General features: G+C 40.7%; 1 protein-coding gene across 3 annotated transcripts in view; it reads left to right on the top strand.

Annotated features, from left to right (window-relative positions):
• Positions 1-10508, top strand: part of MID1 (midline 1) — a 169685-nt gene that overhangs the window by 111937 nt on the left and 47240 nt on the right. For all 3 annotated transcript variants that reach the window (XM_018553510.1, XM_018553513.1, XM_018553512.1), the window contains exon 5: positions 5172-5320. In XM_018553510.1, the coding sequence (XP_018409012.1) occupies positions 5172-5320 (149 nt within the window). The remainder of the gene's footprint in view (positions 1-5171; positions 5321-10508) is intronic.

The raw sequence follows: 10508 nt of genomic DNA, 5'->3' as shown, positions 1-10508 counted from the left end.
CACATCAAACAAAAAAAAAAAAAAAAAGCCTAAATATTGCAACGGATCGAATCGCAAAAAAATCGATACAATCCCAAGGTAACCAAGGTAATGGACCCTCAATTGCCTTGCAATTATCTTGCGATTTTGGTGTGACTGGGGCCATAGCATAGATGGCAAAAAAATTGTCAAGGGATTTAACCATTCTCTATTCTATCCAAAATGAAGATAACAAGTTTGCACTTTAAATATATTTTAATTTAATTGACAATAATATGTTTTTGAGGATCATAATAATGGTGCACCAATTGCAACCCAAGAGCCTTGCGTTTAAACACCACAGGCATAGGTGATGAGTTCTAAGGTTGTTACTTTAGATACTACAAACATTCTTTATAGCAGGGGTAGCCAAACTTTGTCCCTCCATCTGTGGTGATACTACAAATCCCAGCATCCCCTTTGGAAGTTATGTTTGTGACTATCACAGTCCTGCAGTGCCTTATGGGATTTGTAGTTTCACCATAGTTGGATTGCGGAAGTTTTGCTACCCCACTATATACCATTCATATTGGCTTCCTGGTGCCAATACAGAGTAAGCATAATATATACATGTTGTACAATGTTGCAAAGAGTCAAATAGTAAAGTAAAAGTATGTTTTATATCTTAATAGACCAGAACAACACACAATTTAACAAATAAAAGCACTTCCACATCTGCTCTCAGCAATTCTAGTTATCAAACATTTTGTTATCTCATCGGTCAGGAAATTATGTGAATTGCAGAGGGTAATAGGCCAGCTGTGCTTGTTTTGGCTCTTATGTTTTTGGCGAAATTGGCAGGCTATAGACTAATCTTTCCGCTTAACAATGGAATTATAATTGCTGTTATGTATTTGAGAAATGTTCCTCTGCTTCGAGACAGGCCTGTGAGACTGTCAGCCTCTTATTTTTGCTGTCACAGAAATCTAAGAATTATTAATAATGTGAATGTTAATGTTTGAAAAGGCATTACTGCCAAAATGACACTTAAACATGAACTCCCACACAGCCCGGCGAACCATGCTGTGGGGCCGTTTTGTGTTTGACTTCTCACGTAACTAGCTAAACTCTCATTATCTAAACAGATTATGTAATACTCCGTGGTGTATTAGAATTTTAATGCGAGTAACCTACAAATCACACATTTCACTGAGCTTAGAAGTTTCCGAAGGATCGGCCGAAGCTACGGCCAGATCCTTCGGCAGCTTTGTGAATAGACCCCATAGTCTTACTTACCTTACTTGCCTTGTTTCTCATGAATGAAGCATATCAACTTTTTTAGTGTCTTGTGCATCCACATATACACACCGATCAGCAATAACATTATGACCACTGAGAGATTAAGTGAATAACATTATCCCGTTACAATGGCACCTGGAAGTGGCTGGGATATATTGGCAGCAAGTGAACATTTTGTCTTTGAAGTTGATGTTTTGGAAGCAAAAAAAATGGGCAAGCGTAAGGATTGGAGCGACCTTTGACAAGGGCCAAATTGTGATGGCCATACAACTGGGTCAGAGAAACTACAAAACTGCAGCCCTTGTGGGATGTTCCCAGTCTGCAGTGGTCAGGACCTACCAAAAGTGGTCCAAAGAAGGAAAAACCGGTGAACTGGTGACAGGGTCATGGGCGGCCAAGGCTCATTGATGCACTTGTGGAGCAAATGCTGGCTTGTCATACTAAAGAGGAGCTACTGTAGCTCAGATTGCTGAAAACGTTCTGCTGGTTCTGATAAAAAGGTGTCTGAACACACAGTACATTGCAGTTTGTTGTGTATGAGGCTACATACCGGTCAGGGTGCCCATGCTGACCCCTGTCCAATGCCAAAAGCACATACAATGGACACATGAGCATCAGAACTGGACCATGGAGCAATGGAAGAAGGTGGTCTGATTAATCACATTTTGTTTTACATCATGTGGATGGCCAGGTGTGTGTCGCTGATCTGAGGAAGGCTAGCCAGCGGAGGCAGTGTGATGCTTTGGGCAATGTTCTGCTGGGAAATATTGGGACCTGCCACTCATGTGGATGTTACTTTGATGCCGACCAACTACCTAAAGATTGTTGCTGACCAAGTGGAACCCCTTCATGGAAACTGTATTCCCTGATAGCAGTGGCCCCTTATCCAGTAGGATAATGTGCCATGCCACACTGAAATACTGGTTCAGGAATGGTTTGAGGAACCAACAAAAAGTTTGAGGTGTAAACTTGGCCTCTGAATTCTTCAGATCTACACCCAATCGAGCATCTGTGCTGGAAAAACGCAGATCTATGGAGGCCCCACCTCCCAACATATAGGAGTTAAATGATCCACTGTTGACGGCTTAGTGCCAGATACCATCGCATACCTTCACAGGTCTCATTGAGTCCATGGGGGTTGATTTACTAAAGGCAAATAGACTTTTCACTTTGCAAGGGAATTTGAACTTTGCAGGGGGAGTTGCCCCCTAGTTTGTTGAACGAGGTGAAGTTCCTCTGATTTCCATCACTCAATTGTCTGCAAGCAAAAATACTGTTTTTTAAAAAAATTTTCCTTGCTCATGATGGGATATTATTTACAAAGTGAAAACTTACCACATTCCCTATATTAAGGGAAACTTCCCCTGGAAAGTGCAAGTTCCCTTGCAGCCTATTTGCCTTTAGCAAATCAACCCCTATGCCTTGATGGGTCAGGGCGGTTTTTGAGGCAAAAGGGAACCTACTCAATATTAGAATGGTGGTCATAATGTTATGGCTGATCGGCGTATAAAATAAATATGAATCAGTTTGGCTGTTGTCAATCTTTTCATCTTAGCAACTGCATTTAGCCAAAGGCTTATATGTCAAAATGGTCAGTGTAACTGGCAATTTAAAGTATATCTAAAGCCAAAATGTTTTTTGGATTGAGTATGGAATGGCTAAAAGCCCTGCTGTTCTTTTGCAATCTGTGTCCCATTTGAAAGATTTCCCTTCACTTCCTGTCCTGAAGATACAACAGGAAGTTAGAGGACATCTCTCTAAAGTAAGGGAACTCCCCTCTTAGAAAGTTGCCAATAGAACAAATGTCCCTCTTGATAGATTTCCACTCTATTCCTGTTGTGGTGATAACTGAAAACATATTAGATTTTCACTTAATAAAAGCTCAAAAGGGATTCTGATCCCTTGCTACTCTATCCCATGGTAAAAAAAACATTTTGGCCTTGTGTGTAATTTAGGTCGCACTAGATCAACTCTTCCTGGACTAAATGACTTGAAAGGTGCTTGTGGCACAGTGCTGCAAAACAGCAAGCTGTGTAGGTAGCAGTGTGTACGTTATAGTGTGTGCTGTATAGTCTCACTGTCACGTTCCTTGCTGTGTAGATGGCACAGAGTTCCAAGCAAAATATTTACTGTAACAGACTCTAACCAATAATGGGTTTTGGCATTTTTCTTTCATATTATATGAATAAAGACAAGAGACCAAAGACGTGGGTGTCATAGATGTGGTTTGCATGCACTGAAGTATAAATGTAGGCAAACACCTAAATACATACATTAAATACATATATGAACTAAAGGTGCGCCGAAATGAAAATTTTGAGACAGAAACCAAAAATTATTGTTTTAACCTTTTTACATTTTTAAAAAATTTTTTATTTATTTATTTTCTAAACTTTTAAATGTTTTTATATTTTTAATTTTTTTAAAAAACTTTACTGCTGGGGGCTTCATTCAAATATCGAGGGTCTAAACCTGGGGTCTCAAAATCAATTTACTCGGGGGCCACTGGACAAATTTTTGTTAGTCTGCACATGTTACAAGCGGCAACTATCGCCCATTCAAGTTAATGATCAGGTGACACTGCTGCATGTAAACGCCTGCACACCGCATGTAATCATATGTGATGCGATTACATGCAGTTACAAAAATAATCACTATCCCTGGATACACGGTTGTGTATCCAGGGATAGTGATTAATTCCTAACTGCATGTAATCCTTTCACTTTCACAATTCCTTTACATGCGGTGTGCAGGCGTTTACATGCAGCAGCTGTCACCTGATCATTAACTTGAATGGGTGACAGTTGCTGTACGTAAATGCCAGATTAGGGATTTGTGTGCAGAAAAACACAAGTTTATGACACAGGAATGTCTCCCGCAAGTCAGGCACGCGGTCCGTGACCGTGTGCCTGACTTGTCAGCTGGCTTTGGGCCACATAGTACCGGCTCGCGGGCCGGAGTTGGCCCGCGGGCCGGTTCTTTGAGACCCCTGGTCTAAACAGACTTCTGATTTTTCCATTTTACAATAGAAAAAGAGATTGAGGACAGAGTCTGCAGCCCCAGCACTGAATGAACAGGAATGTTCTATACTGTACTGAGTGTTCCTATTCATTTATAAATTGTGGATATAGTATGAGTTACTATGTAAATAATTGTGAAGGAATAGGAAGTGATGTGATCACTATTTATTCATAACTGGTACATAGTAACTCATACTATGTCCAATTATTTGCAAACATTCAGCGATCACTGAGTGTTTGTATACTGCTTTCCATCCTGGATTTGCTCTCACAGGAGGCTTAGTGGGCGGTGTGGGGAGGAGAGCTCGGTCTCATTTGACAACTGACTCCTCCCCCTCAATGCCGGCTAGGCCTTCTGTGACAGCTGTCAGCTGTATCTGCCCACACAGCACTCTCTTGATCTGTTACAGGAGGCTGAGTGGGGCAATGCGGGAGGAGAGCTCCTCCTGTGACACGCTCACATCGCTCTCCTCCACAAAGGGGACACAGGGCAGCGCCCAGTGGGAAGTAGAGAAACTAGGCATGCACTGCAATTTTGGCTGAAAGATGGCACTTTCGGCATTTTGTCCTCTTGATCATTTGCTTTATGCCACTGCAGTCAAAGTAATAGCTCTTGGTCAAAACTGTTATTGGACAGTAAAGTAGCTTAGCTCATCTCTGTGCTTTCTCCTTCAATCATCAGTCTTCATTTGATATATTTATTGCACTGTGCAATGTAGTAAAGTCTTATTGGCTTACAGTGCCCCCTTTTCCTCTGCTGCTAAGCAATCTCTTGTACTATTTAAAATACTCTTAAATATTTTTTTTAATAATCACATCACTGGATTTACCAGGGTTTTTTTTTATGTATACCTAAACTTACACTTTTAACTTTTAATTCTCCCTTTATTTTAGGTGGTCCGGCTGCGGAAGCTAGCCCAGCAGATTGGCAACTGCAAGCAATGCATAGAACGATCCACGTCCCTCATATCTCAGGCGGAGCAATCTCTGAAAGAGGCAGACCATGCACGCTTCCTTCAGTCAGCCAAAAGCACTACAGAAAGGTACCATTACGCTGATGTGTTTAGGAATGTAACTGTATGTGTTGGCTCCTCTTAAAGAGAATCCGTCTTTTACCATAAAGTGACAGTTTTTCCTAATAACACCCTTTCCCTACATGATAAATTTTGCCATGCTCCTCTACTGCTTCATTTATCTGTCAGAGCCTACAGAAATACCCAGTTTTTCCATGTATGGGGGAGTATTTGACCTTCTTCCAGGATGCTCAACGATTAAAATCAGGGCTACAGCAGGAGATCAGGATGGAGTGGGAACAGTGCATCACACCGCCGATCCATTGTACATGTCACACCACACTAGCTCAGTTTTAGGGTGCAGGCTAATATGAAAAATCTAATGAAAATAAACCCTTGACATGTGGCTATTGTAAACAAACCCTTATCCTTAAGGCAAGCCCATTACTAAGACTTATGAAATTATTAACAAATCACCGCCTATTCATTGATTTAGATTCTTTAAAGAATATTTGTTGTTGTCTGAATGAAACATTATGCAACCAATGAGTACTAATCTCTGTGTGTTTAGGTCCCATAGCAGTCCTGTATTCTGGTATGTCTATTTAATATGGCATTTAAAGAAAACATACTCAGTGTACATATACATACATATATCAGTGTGTCTACATATACTGTGTGTGCGTGTGTGTATGTATGTATATATATACAGTTGTGTGAAAAAGTGTTGGTCCCCTTCCTGATTTTTCATTGTTTTGCAAGTTTGTCACACTTTAATGTTTCAAATCATCAAACAAATGTAAATATTAGTCAAAGATAACACAAGTAAACACAACATGCAGTTTTTAAAGGAAGGTTTTAATTAATAAGGGAAAACAAAATCCGAACCCACATGGCCCTGTGTGAAAAAGTGTTTGTGTCCCCCCTGTTAGAACATAACTTAACTCTGGTTTATCACACCGGAGTTCAATTTCTCTAGCCACACCCAGGCCTGATTACTGCCACACCTGTTCGCAATCAAGAAATCACTTAAAATAAGACTTGACTGACAAGTAAAGTAGACCAAAAGATCTTTAAAAGCTACACATCATGTCGAGATCCAAAGAAATCCAGGAACAAATGAGAAAGAAAGTAATTGAGATCTATTAGTCTGGAAAAGGTTATAAAGCCATTTCTAAAGCTTTGGGACTCCAGCGAACCACAGTGAGAGCCATTATCCAAAAGTGGCAAAAACATGGAACAGTGGTGAACCTTCCCAGGAGTGGGCGGCCAACCAAAATTACCCCAAGAGCGCAACGACGACTCATCCAAGAGGTCACAAAAGACCCCACAACAACATCCAAAGAACTGCAGGCCTCACTTGCCTCCGTTCAGGTCAGTGTTCATGACTCCACCATAAGAAAGAGACTGGGCAAAAATGGCCTGCATGGCAGAGTTCCAGGACGAAAATCGCTGCTGAGCAAAAAGAACATAAAAGCTCGTCTCTGTTATGCCAGAAAACATCTTGATGATCCATAAGACTTCCCCAAGGGAAACTACTCTGTGGACTGACGAGACAAAAGTTGAACTTTTTGGAAGGTGTGTGTCCCATTACATCTGGCGTAAGAGTAACACCGCATTTCAGAAAAAGAACATCATGCCAATAGTAAAATATGGTGGTGATAGTGTGATGGTCTGGGGCTGTTTTGATGCTTCAGGACCTGGAAGACTTGCTGTGATAAATGGAACCATGAATTCTGCTGTCTACCAAAAAATCCTGAAGGATAATGTGCAACCATCTGTTCGTGACCTCAAGCTGAAACGAACTTGGGTTCTGCAGCAGGACAATGATCCAAAACACACGAGCAAGTCCACCTCCTAAATGGCTGAAGAAAAAGAAAATGAAGACTTTGGAGTGGCCTAGTCAAAGTCCTGACCTGAATCCTATTGAGATGCTGTGGCATGACCTTAAAAAGGTGGTTCATGCTCGAAAACCTTCCAATGTGGCTGAATTACAACAATTCCTCAAAGATGAGGATAATAAGGGATGTGTCTTCCCCTGCTGAATTAATTTATTTGTTTATTTATACTGAAAAACTACCCATGTATGGGCTTAACCCAGCTTAGGTTCACACCTAGGTGATTTACTGCCCGGATTTAGCCGCACGATAGCGCACAAAACAGAGATTTGCATTCAAGTATATGGAAGCTTTCCACACCTTTGCGATTTGTCACGAGGTAGAAATCGCATGTCGCGCAAAAGCTGTAGGAGCTATTCGTCGCGGTTTGAGTCCTATAGACATCTCTAAGCATTTAAAACAGCGCGGTTTTCAGAGCAAAATCACGCAAACAAAAACGTGCGACGACCACACGAAAACAGCTCACCAGCTCAATCGCCTAGGTGTGAACCTGGCCTCAAGGTAAAAAATGTCCAATTGGATATTGATTGGCCAATAGTGAAGATGTAGCAGCTCTTGAATGACTGCTTCTGTCATTCCTCAAATATTATAGGCAGTTGACACATGACTGGACTGTCCCTTTCTGATAGATTTCATCATCAGTGTGGATTAAAATAGTTTTCATTAAATCAGTAATAAATATAAGTGCATCACTTTCACATGGCTATCTGATGAAAAGTATAAAGAATCCTGTCCAAGTACAGTCATTTTGCTGTTAAAAAGAAAAATGGGTTTGTACGTTTTCCTCTTGATGTTTATAGGATAGGTCACCAATAACCAAAGCTCTCCAGTTGTCAGATATTTCATACTTTACAGTCAGCACATATTTGCCTAGCTATAAAGGCAGACTACCATAGTAAATTGCAATGCTTAATCCTACTTGCCATGTTATTAGACACCATTGTTAAGTTTGATTTTTTTTTTAAACTCCATTCTAAATAAATCAGTCATTCAGAATAAAACCACTTCAGCATAATATGTTATTATGTCTTTTTTATTAGATGTTGAATGCTGCTTACTTAGTCAGATTATATATAATTTTGCCGTTCAGTATAATTCTTGTGCATCCCATTTTAACATCCCCTCTCCCTTTCTACTTCCTAGCCTGCAACAAAAAAAACCCAAGTTTGATTTGTATAAAGCAGTAACTTGTTTGTAGCCAAGATATTTTGGAGAGAAAAACTGCATATGTGTATAATTTATCAAGAAAGTTTCCCAGAAATGCTAAAGTTGGCCTTCGTAATCACCAGAGTTGGCTCTTCATCTTTTCATTTTCTAGCATGTGAAAGAGATATTACCAGGGAGGAGATCTGAATCACATATTTTAGGTATAGGAAACATGGAATTTATGTAGATTGGTAATGTATCCTGATTTAACCACAGCTGCAAGGGGGTTCTTTTAAAGGGGAACTTTCAAAGAGAGCCTTCCAATTATTGCCTCTGCCTGAGCACAGATCTTGCCCTTGGACGGGCCCCAATTGTCACCCTATACTGCAGCTGGGTTCCAAAATAGTCAGCCCAGAGCTACTGATGGGTATCTCAGAGCTTTTAGGAGAAGCAGTGGTGTATATACCATTTGTGGAGACCCCCTTTTAAACTTAGTGGCCCATTTATACAAGGCTTGATTGGGTGGATGCTGGAAACCCTCCCACTGTTTTATAGACCTAGTCACTGCTCAATTCTAGAACAGTTAAGAAGCAGGGCACATTTTACATGGTACCCTTACTGTGCTCCTGGTTTGTAAGTGGGGTTGAGCAGTGAGTACCCCCTTCCCTTCCTACTTGACCAGCAACTGTCTGACCCAAGTTGCATATTATGGACCATGAGATTGTTTAGGACACCTCAAATGCTACTCTTCATCTGCCTCTGTCTGTGTATCTAGTTGCCTAGCTATCTGTCTGCCTATACACAGTGAAACAGTGTTGATGATTGGGCAGCAGTTAAATGTGGGTTCTGACAATTATTCTTGCACAGTGAACCTTTGGTGGCTTTGTCCACCACTGAACATAAATTTGGTTTCAACAGTACTGGGGTGTTCAAAAAAACTTTTTGGTTCTGATTTATGATATTGTTTCCTCTTTGAGTTGGAACTCTGATCACTGTCATTAGAAATTCTGGAACTAGCAGAAGGAGGGAATCTATATAACTTTACATAACTTCTCATCTGGATCCTGAGAAGGGAGGGGGGTTGCTATTTTCTAGCTCACTGGTCATAAAATCACCACGGGGCTAATCAAGTAAAAACACCTGGTTCCACTATCGATGCTAAACAGCATTGGTGAAAAAAACCCACCCCATCAGGCTATTGTATTTTGACAGCAGCAATGCCAAATTTCGATCAATAAATTGACTTCTGTCGATAAAAGGGGTGGTGGCCGGGGCCACACACTGCTTGCATGTAGACCACATGTAGAAGCTGTGGTGATCCCACCTAGTGTATATTGTCCAGTTCATTTAGCACATGAGAGGTGAACAGGTAATCTTGTGTGGGTCTGGTCATTCCCACCAAAGGAATCAGTTGTTATTTGTGGACAGTCATCAACTCATCCTTTTCATGCAGAGTGCAGCAGCGCACACCTATGTAAGTGAGCTCATTTTGCTAAGCTCATTATGAATGGCAAGAAAAAAACTGGCATGGATGTTATCTATCCAAAATGAAAAAATATATATACTTTAATTATCCTATGAATCAAGCCAGCTCTTTAGCCCAAAGAGATTGGTAATCACAAACGGCCCACTGGCTAATACGGGCTGCCAGATTACCAATTATTCTCTCCCCTCTGCCTTTGTGAAAATACCAAATACAATCTTATAAAAGTACAACATGACTTACTTGTCTTATTAATGGTCTAGCAAAGGTCATAGTAACAGCTAATACAATGCTACATAATGTGTAATGGATGTATATTTGCCATCTGGTGCATAACTTTGTATACAAGTTAAAAGTGCAGATGTTTCATGCTGTGATTGGTGATAGCAGATTAATAGCAAGTTTATGTTTACATGTGGTTTGCTAAGAAGAAATTCTACAATATAAATTACATACGGTAGTGTTTTTCATGTTTTCAGCTCATATAATTCTGTACCCCAGAGAATAATAGCCAGATATAAAAAAAAAAGTTTCCCCCTTCGTGACTGACGACGTACAGTGTACGTCGCCAGCATCGGGGCTGTTTAAACAGACTCCCGGCGACTTTTGCCGCCGGGAGTCTGTTTAAACTTGTAGAGCTGACTGTCGGCTTTACAACAGAAGCGATTCTGGTGACTTACCTGTCGCCAGA

This window comes from Nanorana parkeri, unplaced genomic scaffold (genome assembly GCF_000935625.1).
Source record: "Nanorana parkeri isolate BGI_ZX_2015 unplaced genomic scaffold, ASM93562v1 scaffold122, whole genome shotgun sequence".
Lineage (NCBI taxonomy): Eukaryota > Metazoa > Chordata > Amphibia > Anura > Dicroglossidae > Nanorana > Nanorana parkeri.
The sequence above is the reverse complement of the archived record's forward strand: the minus strand, read 5'-3'. Positions and strand labels throughout refer to the sequence as shown.